The sequence below is a fragment of the Stenella coeruleoalba genome (assembly GCF_951394435.1).
Source record: "Stenella coeruleoalba genome assembly, chromosome: 7".
Lineage (NCBI taxonomy): Eukaryota > Metazoa > Chordata > Mammalia > Artiodactyla > Delphinidae > Stenella > Stenella coeruleoalba.
This window is the reverse complement of record NC_137153.1, coordinates 17,679,138-17,702,080: the sequence shown is the minus strand read 5'-3', so window position 1 is coordinate 17,702,080 and position 22,943 is coordinate 17,679,138. Positions and strand designations below refer to the sequence as shown.

The window sequence follows — 22,943 nt, the reverse complement described above, 5'->3', positions numbered from 1 at the left end:
GGAAGGTCTTGCCTTTTGCTGGGATGGAAGATCTTGGCTGTCACAGTCTGAGTTCTGAGGGGAACTCGAATATCCTAGCATTGCTTGGGGGTAGGTGCTCTAAGTGGAAGCAGAGAATATTAAAAGCTCACTCTTCCTGTTCTCTCTCTATTCAGCTCTTGGAGCATTTTTTCAGTGCCTGTGTTTGGAAGTTTCGCTAAGCCATTCCAGCTCAGTCCACTGTCCCTTCCGTCACAATCACGAGAGGCGGTGGGGCTGGGCCAGTGCTTTGGAGATTGGAGGCTCTGGAATGCCAGTGTTGGATCAGTGTCTGCCCTGCCGTGGGCTCTCTCTGGCTCGGCGTAAGAACTTTCTGGTAACCACAGTCCAGCTCAGGGGCGAGCTGCCTTGGGGTTGGTGTGGCAGCTCAGTGACTGTTGTCAGGGACACGGGCTCTAAGCTGACCTGAGGACTCAGCTAACTAAAATCCATGCGCCTCCCTCCCATTCTCCAGCTCTTTACCTCTCAATAGGTGGTTCTGCAGGGGCCGGCTCTGTCGCTTCTCTCTCTTCCGACCGCTTAGTCGTGCCCTAAGCATCCTTGAAGCCCAAGAACGGGAACCGCCCCAGGAGCAAGGCCTCGCTGGGAGTGGCCCTGGGAGAGGGTCCCCATGTTGACCACTGGGGATTGGTGGCCCTTGTAATAGGCACCTTGTTTCATTAGCCGGCTCGTGGGGGGTTTTGGTTATCCACTCCACTCACCCCACCAAATAAACCCACCCTTAAAGGGAAGGGAAGAAGGCACGTGTGCTTTCCACTGAGGTGCTGATCCCGATTTGGAATCTCTGGTGGCAGCTGGGGGAGACTTCAGAAGGGAGGTGTGGGCTCTTCCCGAGGAAGGCGCACGTGACTCACCAGCCAGTGTGCACGCAGAGCTGGTCCCAGGACACCTGTTCTCTTCGTAACTTCCCACTCCCTCCAGGTCAGGTGTAACTAATCTGTCTGATTTCTGGCTTCCTTTGAGCACGGAAACCTCTCCTTTTGCTTTACTGGAACTAAGAGCCCAGCATGAAGTTGTGACGCTTATCCTTCCACTTCATCATTCACTGAAGCTATTAAACTGGAAAGAGAACGGCATTAGTGCTGTATTAATGTACACAGCAGCCTCTCTAGTGATATTACCCTGAACTCTTGTTTTTATGCCACGGGGGGCAGGGCAGTACGTACGTTAGGAGTGGACCGAATGAAGGTGAGGGAGCTGGGCTGCGGGCTCCTGTCAGGAGCATTATCGTTAGTTATCATTTGCCTTGGAAACCACATTCAGTATTGTTAGTCAGTGAACCCCTTCATCATTCATCTCTGAAAATGGGCACCACGAACGGAAACCAAAGGTACTGGGGGCGGGGCAAGAGCTCTCTGCCTGCACTGGCAGCTCTGGCAGGGCTGCTCTTGATTGCGCTCGGTTCCCAGAACCCTCCTCTCACCGGGGCCTCTTCTCTTCCTAGTAGTTTCTCTCGCACTGACGGTAGGAAGCGAGTCCGTGCAGCCCGAGCGTCACCCCCAGCCCAGCGGCTGCGAGCCTAGAGCCGGCCACCCAGGCACCCCGCGCGTGCTCTCCGCCCCATCTGTCCCTCCTGCTCTGCCCAAGCTAGAAGGACAGAGGCCTCTGCCGGTTCGCCCAGGCCGCAAGGGGGGCCACTGTCCCCGCCAGAAGATGCCGAGAGCATCACAGCCGCCTCCCCTGGAAGAGCCCACAGCCTTCTCTGATCCCCCGTGGGCTCCCCTCCCTCCCAAGGCCGTGGTCACGCTGGGTATGCAGCACCTTCCGAGGATGAATTTCTCTTTCTGTTTTTTAAGTGCCTACACAAGTTACAGACCTCTGGGACCCGCCAGAGTCGGCCTGTGCCCTGCCCTCCCTCCCCAACCCTGCCCCTGGCCCTTGGGGTGGGTGGCCACGGTGGCTGCCCCTCCCCAGGGTCCCCGGGTTCCGCAGGCAGAACAACTGCAGGGGTGAGCACGCGGGCTGTCGCTCTCCCCTGTGCTGCTGCTTCACGGGCGTTTCTGTGGACGGGATGCCGGTCCTGGTCCCAGAGACTGTGTAGGAGCCTGCTTAGCGAAGTCCGCAGCTGCCGAGCGAGCGAGCGGGAGAGCGAGACAGCCTCGGCGCAGAAGCCCGGGCGTCTCTGACAGCCGCCAGAAGGTGCGTCCAGACCCAAGAGGCAAAGAGTCAATCAGAGCTATAAACAGGATTATTCATTTGCCGTCATCGGTCACTGACCCCTGGCTGCCTGTCCTCGTCCTCTCTTCCTGGATTTGAGGGATCAGGGTGTCTGCCCACAAGGGCCCAGAAAGGCTGTCATCGGTAGGGGGTGAAACAAGATCAGAAGTGCATCTTTGAAAACGAGTGTGAGATTGTTTGCTTCTTTTTTAAAGTACTTTAAGTCTGACCTAAACTCGGGGCCTTGATCACGTGGTGGGCGGATGAGGAGGGTTCTTCTGTGGCCGCACTGTTGACATCGTGGCACCCAGCAGCGCTCGGATGACTGGCTGGTGAGTAAGAAGGGTTTTGCAGAATGCAACAATCCATACCCAGGCACTTTATTTTCATTATGAATCCAGCATTTTTGTTCGGACAGTGGAGTGACCCATACACTGGGCATTCCCACTTAACACGTACAGCGTTTGCCACAGGGACTGAGCTGGGTGGCCAACGGGGGCGGTAGATGGAAGCGATGGGGTGGGCGAGCACCGCCGTGGAGGTGGCCTGTGAGGCTGCCGTGGAGCCGCTGCCCCCGTGAGCCGAGCCCCGAGCAGACCCTCGGCGCTCCAGGCGCCGGGCCACAGGTTCCACGGCGCTTGTCGGCTCCCCGTGTTGTAGTTGAAGAGTGTGAGCGAGGTTGGCGCGAGGCTGAACCGGAGGAGGGGAGAGGAGAGGAGAGGAGAGGCGGGTTTCTCTCCGATCACCTGGACCGGGGGCTCACCTGGACCGGGGGCGCTGGGGGATGGTTCCCGCCGCGGAACCCCATGCGGCTCCGTCTCCCTGGGCGTCCGTTGTAGGGTGGGAACTCGCTGGCGCAGCGAGTTTAAAGTGTAAGGCGAGTTGATGGGGGTCATTTGATCAGATGCCAGGGGTGCCTCGGGTCTGCTGGAAAGTCTTTAGCATCCTCCAAATACTGGAGTACCTGCGACGGGCTGAGTGGGGCCCCTGCGGGCAGGCGGGGGGGGGGGGGGGGTCGGGGCAGAGCGTTCCCCCTGCCTTCGCCGTCGTGTCTTAGTCTTCGTGTTTCCCTTTGGTGTCTCCGGGTCTCTGTCCCCATCTTGTGCACCATGTGTCCCTGAGGGGAGTCACACCTGTGTCTGAGTCTGCTGTAAGGTGTTCAGTCTACCTCAAGGGGTCATCATGGTCAACTCTGTCCCATAGCAATCCTTCCGACGTCGCCACACACACTGGAATGTATATCTGCCCCGGCCCCAGCCCGCCTTCCTGTCAGTAACCTCCTGACCCCATCTTTTCCTCTATCACCACAAACTCCTAGTGCAAATTGGATGCTGCTTTAAATGTGAAAACACTTGTTCAAAAGCTATAAAACCTGAATGAAAGCTAAAGCTGAATTTATAAGCCTTGTTGCATATGAGCCAAAAGTGCAAAAAGCTCTATATAATGAACTAACCTGCCACTCGTATAAATATAAATATATATAAATATATTAAAATCAGACTGTTCTACAAAATTGTGTATTTGTATTTTTGTGTACGTACAATTTTCTGCTAAGCAGAAGGAGGATGTAGTATAGGATGCTGTGAGAAGAGATTTGGTTTAATCCTATTTCTTTGTTACTTATTTTTGTTAACATCAGATGCCTGTCTTCGTCTTACGTGTAATGACACTGTTTGGAAAGCTGCAGTATCTCTCTTCCTTAGGGGCAGAGTCCATGAGAGAATGAAATGTGGGGTGGAGAGAGCTGTCCTGGCCACCGAACACGGGACAGTGGCCCAGGCTGCCTGGGAGCCACTCGAGGCCCTAAGGTGGGACTGAGGGAGGACGCAGGGAAGCAAAAATCCCGTTTCTAGACATCAGCTTCCAAACAAACAGACTGTCAGAGCTAACGCAGACGCCCCACCAGCCACTGGGAGGGGACGTGGGACCTCTTGGAAGTGAGGGACAGGGCCTCTCATCTCTGGGCCAGAAGCCTGCCCGGAAAGCAGCAGGGGGCTGTGCCTGGCAGTGCTGCCCTGCTCACCGGCCCTGAGCTCCCCGCCCCTCTTCCAAGTAGTCGCTGCCTTTTTCAGATCAGGTTACAAAACGCCTCCCCTCTGCCGAGCTGCTGGCGCTTCATCCCCCAGGCCTCCAGCCCCAGTTAACCTGGAGGGTCTCAGAACCCACCTTCCGCCGGTGCTAACACCCAAGAGGGGGTAGCGTGGCTGCCAGCAATGGCCAGAAACCGCCCATCGGACAGGCCGGGCCGGAGGACAAGCTCCGCGTGCCCAGGACAGCCGGCCCTCCCACCGCAAAGGCGTCCAGAGGCCCTGGCCTGGGACTGCCTCTGCTGCCCACCCACCTCTCAGCCCCAAGACAGTCCCTCGTGACGTGAACCTTCTCTAGGGAGAGCGATACTGCACCTTCACCTGTGGGACTCATATTTATAACATTGTGTAATGACTGTAGCAAACAGCCCTTGTTTCTAGATGTAAATGGTCAAAGAAACAAGTGCTCTATTGTATTGATTAAAATAGTTCCAATGAGTCCTGTATCATTGTATCTCCTATTCTGGATTAGTGCCTTTTGGACAGTAGACTGTTCTGTAATTAAAATGTAGTATACTGCTTTTTTGTACAGTTTTGTTTTAATAAAACTTTTTTTTAATTTGTGTTTATTTTAGTATTGTACCTATTAGAGAATAAAATGTATAACTGAACAAAGACTGGTCGGGATTTCTTTGAGTAAGGACAGTCATTTGGGAAGTGCCCTGTCACTTCTGTTCTGAGCATCTGTCCCTTCATGCTTTTGAAAACGGACTGGTGCCCCAGAGACCCGAGGACACTTGAAAGGGGTTAAGGGGACAATCAAGCACTTCCTGGTTGAGGGAACGTCAGCCGTGAATCCGGCCCCTTCTCCTCCAGCCTGTGCTCCCTTCATGTCTGCCCCGAATCCCCCGGGAGAAGCCATCTCTTCGCGTAGCTTCCCCGCCCGTGATCCCCTCACTACAGGCACCATCCTCCCACATCCTAAAACCACTGGGATGCTGGAAGCTTCTCTTCCACGAGGACCACACCCTTGGACTTTGCTGAGCCGTGAACTCCCACCTCAGGCCATGCCCCGAGCACCTCATTTTCCTAGAAGAGCCATCCTTCCTGGGGCTTCACCTTTAGCAGTAAAAACACAATATGAAAGAAAGCTGAAGCTTTGTAATTTGTGTAAGGCGTCCAATGGTTGGGAGCAAATTCTTGAGCAGGACTGAAGGATCGGGTGCCAAAGCTCCCCTTTCACCCGACAGGCTAGGATAGGTTCAACGACCCCTTCTCAGAGACGCAGTCTGTTTTCTCATTATGCATAACTAGAAAAGACTCTGCAAAACTTTAAGCTGCCCTCAAACCCTAAGTTGCCAACGTAGATGGGCGGGTTTTCGGGGGATGGGGATGCCGAGGACCATCCCCCCCCCCCCGCCCCGTGCCCCTCTACTGGGGCCAGAACTGCTCCTTCTGGTTCTGTCCTTCAGGGCCCACCTGCCCCCAGAGCACCACCACCCCCGCGCCTCGTCTGCGAGTCCTCCAAACACACTTGCCTGGAGGTCACCTCCTCAACCCCTAAAGCTCTGGAGCCCCTCTTATGGGCGCCACACTCGAGGTTCTGCGACCGTGGGACTTGTCCAGCGACACCAGGCCCGGTGCAGGACGGCGCACACATGTTCCGAGGGACCCAGTAGCGAGAGAGTGAACGAACTAAACGTGACATACCCACTAGCGCCCATTTTGGGGTCTGAGCAACCGTGAAAACCCCACAGCCTCGTGCAAAGGAGATCTCATTTAGTTGCAAGACAGTAAGTAACGGCTCGAAAAATACGATTTACCCTAGGAGCTAAATCAATCTGAGACTCTTGCCTCAGAGCAGGACAGCTCCTGGCTGCCAAATTTCTGTCATTATTCGGCAGTGCTTATCTCTGAGAACAAGTCTCGGGCACTTAGGAATACAAACAAGTCCCGCCAAGACGTGCTCTGACTGGCGGCCACCTCTAATCAGCCCTCCCCGTGGCTGCAGCCCTACGTTTGCAAGTACCTTTTATAGCAGGCGCAGGCGGAGTGATTCACTGATGCAGGGCCACCAGCGCACTGGGCCGACTGCGTCCTCGCGGCTGTGGGCTGGGCTCCTGGACCATGAGCAGGACGGTGCAGGCCATCTCGGGAGGGCTGCTTCTCTCCCCGGCGCTGGTTCAAGCCCACGCTGGGCTACAGCTGGGTGCCACGTCCTCAGGATGTCGGCCTCAGGGGCAAGCAGGGCCCAACAAATGCCATCGGGCTTCACAGCCTGCGGGGACTGGACCGCCGGTGTGCACATCCATTGTCCTCCTCCCCCAAACACCTCGTTGCAGAACCTTCGAGGGTCCACTCACCCGTGCAGCAGTGGAAAGAAGTCCTCTGTTCCCCAGCTGCGGCGTCTGACAGGGGGCCCAGCGTGCAGGTCGAGGTGGACAGTGGAGCTGAGGCGTGAGAGCTGGGACACCCCTGTTCCAGAGAAGCGGTATCCCGGCTAGGTAGCCCAGAAGCTCCGATTACCTTGAATGTAAGGCCATCAAAAAGCTTCTGTTGGTCCTTGGCTCCTGAAAAAGGTCTCAACCCACTGGCCACGGAACCAAATCACAAGGAGCGCTGGGCTGTGGAGGTGTGCTCAGCGGACCTGCTGCTGCCCTGAACCTCTCTCTTCCAGTCTCAGTCCTGAAAAGCCCCAAGCTGATCACTCAGAACCATGTCACAGCTGCCTGTGGAACAGTCTGGAATGAGCCCAAACACCCCTGCCTCAGGGTGGGGGAGAGGAAGGCAACCAGACGACCCAGACGTAGGCAGGAGATCAAATGGTTTTATTTAGAGGCTGTTGGTCATGTGACGGAAAGGCATATATGGTACAGAATTAAAGAGGTTTAGTTCATTATACAGTACAAATCATTAAGTCTTTACAATTCATTACAGAGTCTTTGGATTTTTCTTAACTCCCATTTCATGTGTAGCAAATCAATACAGTCTCCCAAACAAAATCACTCCTTTATGTGAACCCGTCATATTTACAGAACTCCACGCACAGAGATGCTCCAAGACTCTCCCAACACGATTAGTCAGCAGCACGCAGGAGGCATGACGGATTCCTCCGCGAGAAGGGTGCACATGGGGACAACGGGGACAGTGCAGTCAAGGGTCTCAGGCGCACAACCCATCCCGGAGAGATGTCTGTCCATCTGAGGAGCGACAGGCAGACAGACGGGGCGGTGATCCTGGGAGCTGGCGGCGTGTGAGAGCAGGCAGGCCTCGGGCAAGTGGCTCATTGTAGCGGAGAAAATATGTACCCGTGGCCTCCTGGTCAGTTTCACAGACGGGGAACTTTAATCCAAGAGGAGGAAGTAACGGGGTCGGGGGGAGGGGGGATAAGGGTCTGAACACCTCCTAGGCCTTTCCGGCTCTGCAAGGGGCCCGCTCACAGCTCACCGAGCACAGGGGCCTGACCCGCTGGCCAGCCACCCGCACCGCCCCCCACAGTCCTCTGGGGTCCGGGCTGGGTGACCGTGTGTGTACAGAGCAGGAGGCAGAGGCCAGGAGGGCTCCCGCCCAGCCTTGACCTGTCCTCGTGCGGCTGGGAGCCACAGACGGACGGTCCCTCCCCAGCGCCACGCAGCTGCCGCTCCTGCTGTCTTACTAAATCCCGGAGCCTGACCTGCTAAGAACCGCATCAGGGATCCTAATGCTGACATTTATTTAAAATTAGGTCTGTGTGTTAGTAAGGCGAGGAAAGAAGACGCAGGGAAGGGGGAGTCCCTCCCTCCCCCCTCCACCCAATAACTCAGGGTGCGGGGACTGCCCGGCTCCTGGCTTTAGGGACCGCAGCTCTTCCATTCACAAGCTAACAGGAGTCTGCGCCAAGAAGCAGGGCGGGCTTCCTTCACCACCTTGGAGCAGGACGGTCCCCGCACCCACCCCCCCACCCCCACCCCCCCCGCCCCGAGCCGCCCAGGAAGCCGGAGGCAGCAAGAGAGAGGCCGAGAGCGTCCCCGGAGCCCCACTCCATCCACCAACACAGCGGCCCAAAGGGACGTGTGGGTCATGGAGCCAGAGGGCGGGGGTCGGGACTGCTGGCCCCATACCCCTGCGAGGACCCAGCATGGCCCCCACGCCCTGCTCTGCTCTTCCAGGGGCCGCCTCACTGCCCTCGAGGGTCCCGGGCCAACCAGGGCCCAGAGCTGGGTCAGGAGAGCCAGGCCAGCAGCTGCCTTCTGCCAGCAGTGCTGACAGATGAGGATGCCCAGGGCAGCCCGCGTGTTGCTCTCTGGCCGCAGGAACAGCTTACCAGGAACGCCGATGGGACGACGTGGCCTCTCTAACGCCACCAGCACAGGCCCAAACACAATTCATTCTGAGAAAACCCCAGGCAAGCTGGGAGCTACAGACTCTAGAGCAGCGACAGTGCTTTCCTCCCTGGAGAAAGCACCACCTCTGCACACAACGGGCTCTGGCCACCGCCCCCAGTCCCGGCAGCACGAGGTCAAGGGCTCTAAGGAAACGCTGCTTCCCTGGGGGCAGAGATGCTGGGCAGGGCTGGTGGGACACTCTCAGGCAGGCGGAACTGGGGACGTTTGAAAAGCAGGCCCCGGGAGGAGGCGTAGGGGAGGCCGGGAGAAGGGGAAGGGCGCCTGAGGCCTCTCCAGACAACAGGGCTCCTCCCGGCCCGTGAGCTCCGGCCAAAAACCTGCTCAGGGCAGTGACTGGGGCTGTCACCTCTTCCACTTCAACTCAACCGACAACGAAAAGAGCCCGACCCTTCACATCCCCCGACCGACCGTCCCAAGCCCGTTCTGTGAGGTTGCGACGCCTGTCACAGGGCAGATGGGCCCCAGCAAGTACTTGGCTCCGTAAATGAGGGTCACAAACACCCAAGCCACCTTCCATTTCTATGGCGTCTTCTCTCCAGTGCGCCTGGTGCGGACTTTCTGCCCCACCAGGCAGGTCACCTGAGGCTCTGGGAGCGAGAGCCGCCCTCCCAGGGAGCGGGTGGTGCTAGCATCGCACTGAAAACAGGCCTGAAAGGAGAGCTTCCGTGCTGGCAAGGAGCTTACGCAGAAGAGCTGGCACAGAGTTGGGAGCGCTTAATTCAGGGACACGCCCGGCAGGTGTTCCTCGGAATGCCAGCTGAGGACAGGAAGGAGTACAAGTGGTGGCCCGCCACAGACCTGGGGCACCAGGTCACTGGGCCACCACCCTGGTAATACCAAAGGCACCGGTGAAGAAAGGGCTCTGGACCAGGGCTGTCCCAGCGGGGCCAGGCGATGCTCTGGGATGATTCACACCGTCCCCAGCACCATCCGGGCCAGCCTCGCCCGTGGCTCTGCGAGGCTCCCAGGGATAAACCCCGCCGGCAGCGGGGTGGGCAGCTCTCCCTCCGCCTACCGGGCTGCAGCCCCAGGCTGGGCGGGCGTCAAGGCACAAAACCGCCACGGAGCTAAGCTGGTCTAAGGACCCTCCCAGGACCAAAACCGCACCAAGGCCACGATGCCTCTGACCGACTTTGTCATTGGCCACAGAAGCACAACAAAAGTCTCCAGGTTTTCACTGTCAGCTTAGAGTAAGGCCACTTGTGTATCTGCGATAAAGGACACAAGGAGGGGCAGCGTCCTCCGGGAACCCCCGCCAGAGGCAGGAGGCTGGCAGCTCCCAAGTGGCCGCAGAGGCGGGCAGCGTAAGGCAGGCCCTGGGCACTCACATCGGGAGAATGATTGTGGCTCGCGAACAATTTCGGATTTTGAAAAAATAAATATAATAAATATATGCCAAGAACTCTGTTAAGGGAATAAATGGCAAAGAGAAAAAACTTTCTGGGTATAAAGACCCTAAAACACCCACAAAGAAACCTCTAAGAAACCCCGTGGAAAGGAAGAGGGAAAGGCGGGAGGGGGCAGGCCCAGGGCCCCAGGCACCTGAGGTGGGGAGAGGTGCTGGGGGCTACGGGGGTGCGGGGCGCCGCCTCCACGCGAGGGAAAGGCACGAGTAACGGTTATGCTTTAAATTAAGAGGTTAACGGCGTCACCACAGAAAAAAGAGCAACACTGGCCGCAGTCGCAGCGGCCCCAGGCCCAGGAAGACGGCGGAACCCTGCTCTCCACAATCTGGGACCACGCTGGGCTCCTAGAACCTTCCACCCTCGGCCCAGCTGCGATGCAGCCTCACTCTCTGGGGAGAGGGAGAAACAGGGAGAGGTCACCAGCCCCGCGACGTGCAGAAAGCATTCCCGGCCTGTCCCCACGGAGAGGGGCTAGAGGGCCCGCCCGGGACTGTCCCCGCAAAGGCTCGGAGGGTCCCCGCGCCCTCTGTCCGTCGCCCAGGAAGGACGGGAGGCGGCCCCCGCCGCTTAGCTGGCCCAGGACTTGCGGTTCTCCGGGTTCCCGGGGGCGCCCTCGGCCTTGGCCAGCGCCGCCGTCAGCGAGGCCAGGTTGGTGGCAGAGCCAGAGAGCGCGCCGCTCCTACGGGTCTCGGGGGCGCCTTGCGGCCGGAGCCCCGCGCTGCGCCGCCGCCCCGCGCACGCCGCCCTGCGCACGCGGCCCGGCCTCACCAGCAGCCCGTAGCCGGGGTTGCACTTGAAGTACTGCTTCCCGCCGATGGAGCCATCGTTCTTACCTGCGGGAAGGAAGAAAGGAAGGAAGACGTGGAGGTGGCTCCCCGGCCCGTGGGACCCCTGTGCTCCCAGGCCCGCGCAGCCGGTCCCCGCTGAAGGAGCGGGGCCGGGGCAGTGCCTCCCGAGCAGCAGAGGTGGTCACTGCGGACAGATCCCGGTGGCCTCCGGCACGGCCAGGGCCTGTCACTTCTGACGCCCACTCGCCCCGCCCTCGGCACCAACCGCTGTCAGTCTGGACAGTCAAGACGCAAACCTAGGATGGATGTCGTGAGTGGAACGATTATTTTCCCTAAATCTATTAGATGGAAACTGGCAAATTACCAAACTGTAGCTAGTGAGATGTCACGCCTGGTGTGTCAAGATGGGGAGAAGATGCCTCCTTGGTAAAAGCAAACAAAAAATGCTTTAAGGTGAAGGTCAGCACTGGGCGGGGGGGGGGGGGGGGGGGGGGGTTGGGGGAGCTGATCCCTCAGTGTCCGCAGCCCATGGTGATGGGTTGCTGGGGGACGTGATGTCTGCAGCAAAGCACTCATGAACTGTCCACACTCACTGCCTGCACCCCGCAGCCTGCCTCCTCTCTTCCTCCCTCTCAAATAGGCCCACCCTCCACCAGCTCCTCTCAAGGTCAGCAGGAGTCACTCGGTCCGCCTCTCGATGTATCTCACAGGTGACCTCTCGCTCTCCCTTCCTGCCTCCCCCTCGAAGGCGGGGGCCTGTGTGTGGCCCTGCCCTGTCCCTTGGGGGCTCGCCCACCCAGCCTGCCCTCCGAGAACCCTGCTGCCTCTTGGCTGCGTGTCCAGCCCGAGGTGGCCCTCTGACTGCTCTTCTCTACCGGGCATCCACCCCGCACGCCCAGTGCCCCTCCTGCCAGAACCCTGGTTCCTCGGGAGCACGTGCTCTCCCTGCTCTCCTCATAGCACTCACTACTATCACATTTTGTTTGTTTACTTGGCAATTCTCTTCCCTCTAAAATGTAAGTCCAGGGAAACCAGAACTTGGTTTTGCTCACCAAGGTGTCCTCAAAATCCAGGACAGGGACTGGAACGCGGTAGGTGCTTAGTATTTATTTGCTGGATGAATTTGTCTGTTCGCTAATCCCCCTTTAATTTTTGAGCTCAATTACAGATAAAAATGTCTTTCCCAATTCCCCTTTGCATTTCAGCAGAAATAGAATTTAAAAAATATTCCAACCTGTGCTGCACTAGTCTTCTACCTCTTCCATTTTATGACATTCTTGGCCAAAATTATTTTTAAAGCCAGTGATTTCACAGCTGAGCCTAGGGGCTGAGAGACAGTCACTGTGGCCTGGGGTTCACTGAGGCCCCTCCTGCAACCCTCACTCTGCTGGACCAAAGGACAGCTCCTCACTGGCGACACCCAGCAGGCCACACAAGCTCTGCTAAAACCCATCTCCACAGCCTCCAAGCCTCAGCTCAGGGAGCAGCTGCCCCGCCCTGGGACACGCTGGTGGGAGGGAGAAAGGCAATCAGGCCAGCCGAGCTCAGCGTGCTAGACACAGAGTGAACTCCCCGCCACATCTCCTCAAGAGAAATGAGTGTGTCCATGCAAAAACTTAACACACAAGTGTTCCCCGCAGCCTCACTCACAACGGCCAAAAAGTGGAAGCAACCCAAATGTCCATCAACTGACAAGTGGATGAACAACGCACGCGTGGGGCATCCCTACAGTGGGACAGTATCGGCCACAAAAAGGAATGAAGTGCTGACACAGACCACAACTGGCTAAGCCCGCGAAACTCGGAGAGTGAAATAGTCACAAGAGGCCGGGTATTTATGGCTCCATTTATGTGAAAGTCCAGATTAGGACCTTTTATATCAACTTAGGCAAAAAAGTAGATCAATGGTTACCTGGGTCTTGGGGGGGTGGGTAGTGTCTTGCTAACTGACATGCAGCTTCTTTTTGGGGTGATAAACCCATTCTAAAATTAGGGTGTACAACTCTGGAAATATACTAAGAACCACTGAATTGTACACTTTAAACAGGTGGATTTTTTGGTATGTAAATTGCATCACAATAAAGCTGTTTAAATCAAAAAGAATCCGCAGGCCATTTGCTACAACATGGATGAACCTAGAGGGAATTATGCTAAGTGAAGTAAGTCAGAGAAAGACAAATAATGTATGTTATCACTTACATGTGGAATCTAAAAAACAAAGCAAATGAATGAATATAACAAAACAGAAGCAGACTCACAAATATAGAGAACAAACTAATGGTTACCAGCCGGAGAGAGGGAAAGCAGGAGGAGCAAGACAGGGGTAGGGGGTTAAGAGGTGCAGACCACTATGTATAAAATAAATAGGCTACAAGGACATATTATACGGTACAGGGAATACAGCCAGTGTTTTATAATAACTTTAAATGGAGTGCAATCTATATAAATTTTGAATCACTATGCCATACACTGGAAGCTAATACTGTAAATCAACTATACCTCAATTTAAAAAAAAAAAATTGGGGGGCTTCCCTGGTGGCGCAGTGGTTGAGAGTCTGCCTGCTGATGCAGGGGACACAGGTTCGTGCCCTGGTCTTGGAAGGTCCCACATGCCGCGGAGTGGCTGGGCCTGTGAGCCATGGCCGCTGAGACTGTGCTCCGCAGCGGGAGAGGCCACAACAGTGAGAGGCCCGCGTACCGCAAAAAAATACAAAAGAAAAAAAAGAAAAATTGGGGACTTCCCTGGTGGTGCAGTGGTTAAGAATCCGCCTGCCAATGCAGGGGACACGGGTTCCAGTCCTGGTCCGGGAAGATCCCACGTGCCGCAAAGCAACTAAGCCTGTGCGCCACAACTACTGAACCCCACGCACTGTAACTACTGAAGCCCATGCGCCTAGGGCCCGTGCTCCGCAACAAGAGAAGCCACCGCAATCAGAAGCCTGCACACCACAACGAAAAGTAGCCCCCACTCGCCACAACTAGAGAAAGGCCGCGCGCAGCAACAAAGACCGGACACGTTCAAAAATAAATAAATAAAACTAAATAGATGAATGAATGAATGGCACGACAAAGTACATGTTTCCTTAAGTCCTGCCCTCAGTCTTTCTGAAATGATGATCTCTTGGCTTGGAGGGAGGTCATTCCATAAGGAGACTTAAGAGACTGGTGAGCCCACGAGGCTCTTCGATCACCTCGCCTTCTGTCCTCCCCCTGGGGGCCCAGGAGCCTTGGGGTGTCTTAGGAACACCTGAGGCACCTGAAGCTCCACATGGGCACTGGTTTTTGTAACCTGAGCAAGCACAGCAGACGGAGCTGCTGTGACAATTGAAATGCAGACGCTTCTGTGACTAAAAAAGAAAAACCAGGATGTAAAGTCACCAAATTAAGAGTAGCTTTCAATTAAGGTCTTTGGTTTCTGAGAAATTTCTGCAGGTTAAAAAAAGAGAATCTGACTCTGAAAACGCTTAGGAAACTCTTATCTAGACAAAATTCTTCATTTTGGAAAGTGGTGACCCAGGGGCTCAGAGACGTGAACGATGTGCTCAAGGGCACACAGCAGGCGCTGGGCAGTGAGGGGCAGGGCCGACCACGGGGGGCACGGTGAGTCGCCTCGGGACCCGGAACCTGTCCCAAAGCAGCAGCACTAACCTGAAGGTAAGTCTAGCTCCACTCCGACCCACGTGCCCTCCTGGAAGTCAGTGGGCCCCACGTATCTCACGATGCCCGTCTTGGTGGTGCCCACGGTCACATATTCTCCCTCTCTGAGCCACTCTGGGACCTCACTGGCTTCTTCAGAATCCGAGGAGACTTCCAGCTTTCCCGGGGCCTCTGCCCCAGCACTGCCGTCGCCCGGGCCCCCTGAGGCCAGCGGGTCCTCCTCGCTCCCCGAGGGGCCGCCGGGGTCCCCGCCAAGCATGCGTGTGAATGACTTCAGCTCCGAGGTCCGCACCTTCTGGATCCTGAAGGAAGGGACCGGAGCAGGCGGCTGGCACCGAGGGTCAGCAGGCGCCGGCGGCCTGGAGACGTCGGGCCCTGGGCCAGCGGCCGGCTTCGCCTGGGGCTGGGGGCTCTCCGGCTTCTGGGGGGCAGCGGCAGGGTCACTCCTGCCCCGCCGGTCAGGCGTGGGGGGGCCTGCCGCCTCGTCCCGCTTCACCGCTGCAGCCCCGACAGGGGCCGCAGCCGCGCCGTCTCCCTGCGCCATTCGCTCCACCGGGCCGGGAGGGGCGCGGGACGTGACGGGCGCGGCCGGGGGCTCGGGCTCAGGGGTGGCCGGGCCGGGGCCAGGAGAGGGCAACGCCGCGGTATCCAGGCCGGGGCCGCAGGCGTCCGACAGGGTGGCAGTGGAGACACTGTGCGAGAAGTAGCCGCTGGACGCCTCGCTCAGGGGGCTGGGCGGCCCATCCGCGCCCTCGGGGGCCGGGGAGGTGGGCGCGGGCCTCGGGGGCCCGTCGTAGGTCTTGGGCGAGGGGGCGGCCGGCAAGGCCACGGGCACGTCGGAGGCCACGCGCAGCCCCGCGCTCTCTCGCTGAGCCTGGAGCAGGGAGGGGAGAATTCACAGTTAGGCATCCGCTCCCCAAAGCCTGGAGACCAATGCTGTTGTCAGCGGGGACATGACAGCTCCAACGGTGGGACAAGCGCAGCCGTGCAGCAGGGCGGACCCGGTTCCCACCTCAGCTCCCCTGTTCTGCCGTGCGACCTCCACGAACCAGATACGCAGGCCGACTAGGCTCCACGCTGGCGCTGGCGCTGCCCCTGCTGCGACTGAGGGCTAAGCAAGACGGCCACGGGTGCCCCTCATCGCCTCTCCTTTCCGTAAACTGCAGATCTTAACAGCTGCCTGTGATGGCATCATTTCTAGTAAGAGTTCCATATTTGGTCCTAGTCTTGTTTTCGGGCACAGAACTCCCAAAACCCTTGGGGTTTCCTAAGTGGCAATAACAATAAGGGCTTCTTAATACTCATAGCGAGGCCCTTTCAACCACATCTGAGTTTGTTAAGGGGGTGACTTTTGGAAAGCCCCCAAGGAAGGGGGCTGGTTGCCAGGGGGAACAACCAGGTGACTAGAGGATTTGAACTTTCCATCCCACCCCTGACCTCTGGGCAGCGACTGAAGGCTGAACCGATCACCAATGGCCAATGATTGAATCAACCATGCCTACACAATGAGGCCTCCGTAAAAACCCAAAAGGACAGGGTTTGGAGAACTTCTGGGTTGGTGAACGTGTGGCAATCTGGGGAGAGCGCTGTGCCCAGGGAGCGTGGAAGCTCCCCACCCTTCCCCTACGCATCTCTCCCAGCTGGCTGTTCCTGTGTTACATCCTTTTATAATAAATGGATAATCTAGTAAGTAAAATGTTTCTCTGAGTTGTGAGTCACTCTAGCAAATTCATTCAACCTGAGGAAGGGGTCATGGGACCCTCTGAGCTGGAGCACACCGGACTTGGCATCTGAAGTGGGGACAGTCTTGTGGGGCTGAGCCCTCAACCTGTGGCATCTGACACTGTCTCCAAGTAGATGGGGTCAGAAGCCGAGTTAACTGCAGGACACACAGCTGGTGTCCGAGAATCGCTTGGTGGTGGGAACAACACGTACGGGGCGGCCACCTCGGCGATGCGGTACAAGGTAGGCAGACCAGGCCCTCACACAGAGCGTGGCACACAGCAGGCGCACACCTCCCAGCGCCTCCCACTTCCCTGCACTCAGGCTCAGAACTCTTGCCCCCATGTGAACGGATCCCCCTGCCCAACGCCAACTCCACGGGGAGACTGACAGCACCGCCGGAGGCCAGAAGAGCACTTGCCTCCTGCAAAACTGAAATGATGGTCTCACTGGAGGATCTGGAAGTGCCAGGGCACAGCTCCACCAGCTCGGGCAGGAAGCAACAACCCTGGGGCCTGCGGGCGGGAGGCAGGGGGAAGAGGAGGAACAGAGGCTGCCTGCAGGCTGTGCCCTTCCTCTGAGAGGCCGTCTTTCAAGCTGCTGCTCAAGGCTGGTCCCATGTCACAAATGGTCCCTCTGGTCCCGGGAGACTCAGGCCAAGGAGCAGCCAGCCCGGCGAGCAGGGGCTGAGCGAGGCCAGAGCTACGCTGGCCTCTCCGCCTCACGTCACCGGGTCCGAGGGAGCCTGCAGAGACGCGCAGAGCCCCATCTCCTGGGGAAGACGACAGTCGCGGCTGCGCCGAGCTCTGCGCTTTCTGGCGCGCTCTAAGGTGTCTCGCCTTGATAACTTAAGCCATTGGGAGAAGGTGGCAGATTATCTTTCTATTCCCAGTGCACAATGACAGGGAACGGGAGACAGAGTGGGGAGTGGGTTGGGGGGCGAGAGGGGTGCTGCTCAGAAAAAGAAATGTGTTTTCAATATTTACAGAAAGATGATTTATATTAGGAGAATGGCCGTTTTCCATTTGAAATACAGGATTTATTTGAACTGGGAAACAGCTGAGATCTGTAAGTCTCTTCCAGTTACTTGGCTTAACTCAGCAATTTGATAAATCGTGCATTTTCTCGTGAACTGTCATTTATATCCCTGTCTCCAGAGGCCCTCCTTCCCCCACAAGGCACACTCTCAGGGTACAAAATTAACAGCACCTCTTGAGATTAACAACCCATTTTTGTGATGAATCTCTGGGCTGCAAAATTTACTAAATCCAATAGATCAATAACTGTCACCAGCATAAATACTCTAAAAGATTAGGCAATCCTTCAATCATTTTTCTTTTGCAACTTGTACATATTTTATTTACTCTTTTCTATTTTAGTTTTAATATCACTGACTGGGCAGGGAAGAATACGCAAACAAAATTACAACAGTCTAGAATCTGAACAATAACTATGGCCCTTAAATAGCCTGTGTTCCCCACTCTCCCAGGGTCCAACCCACCATTGCCGGATCTGCTGTCTGCTAAGGGCAGCTGGGCCCATCCGGAGGGAGACAGTCCTGCAACAGTGCCCTAGAGCTCCTTGCTGTTCCCCCATCAGCGCTACTGGATCCTCTGATGTGGGCCAGAAAGTACTCGCTTTACAACACGGCCCAGACAGGCTAAAGGATTCACCCAAAGGCTCCAGTAAGTGAAAAGCCAGGGATCAGAGGTCACATCCACAGCGACAAGAAAAAAGTGACGGGAGGCGGCAAAAGGCGAGCCCAGATAACCCGCGTTCTTTCCCGCTGACCGAGCGCAGCTCAGATCCTTCCGCTTCGGCGCTTCGGCGCTGCGGCAGCCGCCGCTCCCACTCGACTGGAGCTGCTATGTGAATGAGAACCTCCCTGCGTCTTTGGGTTACACTTTGCCACTGACATTCCTAAGGCTGCCAGAAAGCCTGGACGCGAGTGAGCCAGCGGGATGCTGAGCGAGCCAGCGGGATGTGCAGCAAAGCTGCGCGGAGCACGCAAGGCAGCGCCCTTACGTAAGGGACTGTCTCTCATTCTGCCCCACCGGCCTTGGGACCCCAGTCCTGCCTCCGAGAAATAATAAACCCAACTCATAGGGGGCTGGGGGGGGCGGTGGGTGTCACAGCTCTATCTTCAGTTAAATTCGTGAGCACCAAGGATGTCCTGCACTGAAAAGGGCTGTTCAGAAAGTAGTAAATTCTTGAACGTCTAAATTTTCTTTCGAATTATTTGGCCTCTTTTCCTATTGTTTTAATAAATAAAATTTTCCTATGACGATACCGCGTTTCCTAAGAGGATGAACACACAGTGGGAGAAAAGAGATTTGCTATTCATAAGATCAGAAGTGCTGTTCATCTGTGGGAGATCATAAGAGACTATTTTCTCCCCAGCTTAGCAGCAGTCTTTTCACGCTGATATCATGAATCAGAATGAAATGTAAAACTGAGAATTTAGTCAACACTTGGAATAAGGAGATTGTTCTGTTTATAGAAATCGCCTCTACCTAGCAGTGGGTTATTAAAGCCACAGACTGCATTCGCAGTCAAGCACCTAAAAGTTTAGCAATCATATGATTAACAAGTTGAAAACAGAAAAGTGTAACAAGCAAAATAGAGAGGGAGAAGACGGTGACCTATATTATAGTTAATTATCAAAACGGAAATGCTAAAAAAAAAAACCACGGGTGTGGACTCAACAATTATAGCATCGGGGCCACCCACGGTATGTGGGGCAGCCACCAGCAAAGGCGCCACCAGGCCCGACTAACTCACCTCCACTATCCCGGGCGTCCCGGCATCTGGGAGGGCTGACTGCACCATGATTCGAGGCACGGGCTGAGGAAACAAGGGAACAGGTGGACACAGGGATCAGGGGAAGCAGAACAGAATAACCAGAGAAGATTTCAACTGAACAGACAGGAGGGCTGTCAGGATGACCCACACAAAGCAAACTTTTACAACTTTCAGGAATTCTAACAAGTCACCGCCTAGCAGGCCTGCCCGGGGCTGGGGTCGGGATGCTGCAGAGGAAACACGAGAAGCCGGGAACTCAGCCAGCTGCTCGTGCCCAGCTGGCAACACCAGACACGTGCTGAAGACAGTAAGGTGTACGGTGTGCTCTCTCCACTCTCGCACGGCACACGTTAGCCAAGGGCTGCGTCTCTACATACAAGCGTTACAGGACTTCACTGGCCCGGGAAACTCCTGGTCGAGAGGATCACAGGCAGTGCCGTCACAGGAAGCAAGGAGGACACAAGCCAGTGTGGCTGGAGCACGAGGCACAGCAGGACAGGGATGTGGACAGAGGCTCTGGGGTCTGAACAAAAGCTCCTGGGCAATGGTAAGGACCCCTGCAACGCCTGGGCAGAGAGGGCAGGACATGAAGACCGACCTGCTGGCGGAAGGCAGGCTGGCTGGAGAAACAGTGCAAGAGTGAGGCGGGCCAATCACAGGCTCCAGCAACAGAGCAGGGGTGAGTGACGAGAGCCTGAGTTAATGGGCACAAATGACATCACAAGAACGGAGTAGGCTGCTTATGGACACGTGGTTCAAGGAACATTTAAAAAAAGAGTAAAAAAAAAAAAAAAGACAAAAACTAGGGGGCTTCCCTGGCGGCGCAGTGGTTAAGAACCTGCCTGCCAATGCAGGGGTCATGGGTTCGAGCCCTGGGAAGATCCCACATGCTGCAGAGCAACTAAGCCCGCGTGCCACAACTACTGAGCCTGTGCTCTAGAGCCCGCGAGCCACAGCTACTGAGCCCACGTGCCACAGCTACTGAGCCTCTGCTCTGGAGCCCGTGCCGGGCAACAAGAGAAGCCACCGCAATGAGAAGCCCGTGCACCACAACAAAGAGTAGCCCCTGCTCGCCACAACTAGAGAAAGCCCGCACGCAGCAACGAAGACCCAACGCAGCCAAAAATAAAGAAAAACAAAAACAAGCCCCAGGATAAGGAAAACAGACCTCAAAGGAGGAGCTGGTAACCGTGAAGCAGTTGGTAGCTGCTGAGTGCACTACAGCAGGTGGGGAAGGGCACAGAGTAGACGCAGTCATCTCGAAGAAGCCCGGGGTCCACCACATCCGCCTTTATTCTCTCAACCAACGTCTGGCCCGTTCCCAGGCCTGCCTGCTCCGACACACAAGTCTGGACCTCGCCTCAGAGAGCTGGGCTCTAAGAGGGCTCCGTCCTGGCAAAATGAACACCTACCCGCAGTCCTGTCTCACAGAAGGAGTCAAAATTGGGTGTCGGAGTTTGTTACCATGGAGTTATGCGTGTCTCTTCTCTTGCTGGCTCACTGATCTACTATCTAATCTAAGTTGCCCGGAGATCCCTCCAGGTCCCTTCCTCTGGCCCTGAGCACTCCAGGTCCTCCCAGGTCCCTGGTGCATCTGGGGGCCCGGGGGCCTCTGCTGTCACGACTCCCCAGACAGTCTGCAGGCACGAAGGCTGACGGCCAAAGTCTTGCTTCCTACTTGGCAGCCCAGACTCTTCATTGAAGGGAGAAGAGCCCACCTGCAACAAGATGGCCCACTGAGGGTAGGTGTCGACCTGCTGTGTTCACACACCAAACAATCGCGTTTCAGCAAAGGTACCGCTACAACCAGTTATGCCCTGGGACTGCCTCTGGGAGAAAAGTGCTAGAAGGGATTAATTTTGTAGAGGTGAGGGACCAGCAACAGGATTTGGGCAAAAGCACAGAGAAGAGGCGATTAAATAGGAGATGGTAGGAGATCCAGCTGAACAGGTGGGAGGACCTAGGGATAAAGGAAAGGAAGAGGTACTCTACCCTGCAAACACTGGGGAATTCCTCGGGGCTGAAGGCCAGGGAAAGCGAGGATCAGAGGTGTGTTTAAGAGAGCCGGTGTGAGCGGGCAACAGCACAGAATGAGGGAGGACGCCCGCTGGCGGCAACGCCACGGACCCCCCGCCCCCCGCCGGGCTCACATCACTCCCTCCCACCCTCCGGCACCTGCCGCGTGCTCCCCGCTCCCTTTTAGGGGTTCTCCACTTCAAGCACGTACCCCTCACCCTGTCTTACAGTCCTTCAGTGCACGGCCTACTCCCTTTATTTGTATTTTCCCCATAGTGTCTGAAGTCCCCCACGAATGGAAAGGTGTTCAGAGCATAATTCTCAGTAAGGAAAGAAAAAAGTGTTAAGCTGGAACTCCAAAATACTTACATTCTTCAGTTAGATCTTATGTAAAACTGACAAGATTGGTGTGAAACGTTCTCCCTTAAGGCATAAAAACGTAAAAATCCCACCAAGAATGGAACTATAGCCACCCAGGATGAAAGATTTTCTAAGATTCTTGTCCTCCTGAACGGAGCATGGAAACATAATTGATACTTTTCTTTATGATTCAGAGTGATTTAAAAAATCCAGTAAATGTTTGGAAAAGTATCTGCTGAAATGAATTAAAGGGCCAGCTTGACTGGGACGCGATGCTGGAACCCAGTGGACCCACGGGGCTTCCTGGTGGGGCAGGGCCCCTGGCCGAGACTCTGTGGCTCCAGGCTAAGCTGAAGACTTCGAGTCCACCCCTGACCATCACTCACTCTCAACAACCACTTCTCCATCAGGCAACAGGTCTGCTCCACAGAGATGCCTGCCCCACCCCCAGCATTCAGATGACGTGAGAACCAGACACTGGATGATCAGACACACCTGAAATGGCTGAAAACCGTGTCAACAATAAGATCACATCAGGTCTGAGTGGGTCCTGAGTGCAACTTCACGTACTTTGACCACACCCACTGCGCTTCACACTCTGGTAACTTCGGGGTGTCCCCTCCAAGGGGTGCTAGGTAGCAGTGGACAAGAGACGACCACAGGTGGATACTTCTCCAGCAAGGGACATGCTCAAGAGGGCAGGGGCACAGACATACAGGACTGGCCGCGTACTGCTTTCTATGGAAGCTAGGTGCTGAGTACCTAGGGATTCACTGTAATATTCGCTTTACATCTGTATATTTCAAATTCTCCCATAATACTGCCCTACATGATGAACTTAACTGGGGCTCTGCTTCAATGTATAAACTTAGCTCAACAAGGACTCAGGTCTCAGGCGTACAAGGCATTGCAATAGCGCCGTGGGAACACAAAGACCTGAAGAATACGGGCTCACTCGCGACAAGGCAGCAATCCAGTTTGGGGGCAGGATGGGATGCAAATAACAAAAACGTCAAGGAAAAGGACAGCTATCAGAATGACAGTTTCAAAGCAGAGGAGATTCTGAGGAGGAAGGGGTCATCCTGGGACCAGGCCTAGAACACCTCCATGAGGGTGATTTCACTTGTGAGACAGGGCTTGAAGACGGAATGGCTTTTCCCACAGCTGAGGGACACCTCGAACATGAAGAGTGGCGTGACAAAGGCAGGCTACCCTTTGTGTCTGGCAGTGTTCCCTCCTCACTTCCTGCCCAGGAAAAGCTACTCAACCTTCCAGGAGGTCTTGGGAGAGAGAGGATGATCTAGACTGACCAGTGCTGGGCAGAGGCAATGGAAGTTAGGGTGTGCAGAGGAGGCCTTGTATGTAAATTTATGGTGGATTTTCACAGGCGATAAAGAACTATCAAAGGTACTGAATGAAGCGGCCATAAGAATTAGGCTAACAGAAGATTATCCCTAAAGAGGGCAGACAGAAAACTTGGAGAGGTCAATTAAGCAGCTGCTTCAATGGTTCAGCGGAGAGCCAATAACATAAGAGCCTGCACTTGGATGGTAAGAGGAAAAGGAAAGAGAAATGAAAATTTAGA

General features: G+C 55.7%; 1 protein-coding gene across 5 annotated transcripts in view; it reads right to left on the bottom strand.

Moving 5' to 3' along the window:
• Positions 1 to 8,198: 8,198 nt before the first annotated feature.
• KIF13B (kinesin family member 13B) overlaps positions 8,199 to 22,943 on the bottom strand; it is a 187,433-nt gene continuing 172,688 nt past the window's right edge. For 3 of the 5 annotated variants that reach the window (XM_079925899.1, XM_079925896.1, XM_079925898.1), the window contains 3 exons: positions 18,962 to 19,024; positions 14,450 to 15,332; positions 8,199 to 10,847 (listed from right to left, as the gene is read on the bottom strand). In XM_079925899.1, the coding sequence (XP_079782025.1) occupies positions 10,582 to 10,847; positions 14,450 to 15,332; positions 18,962 to 19,024 (1,212 nt within the window). In that variant the 3' untranslated portion in view covers positions 8,199 to 10,581. The remainder of the gene's footprint in view (positions 10,848 to 14,449; positions 15,333 to 18,961; positions 19,025 to 22,943) is intronic. The other 2 variants (XM_079925897.1, XM_079925900.1) reach the window with 2 other exon arrangements.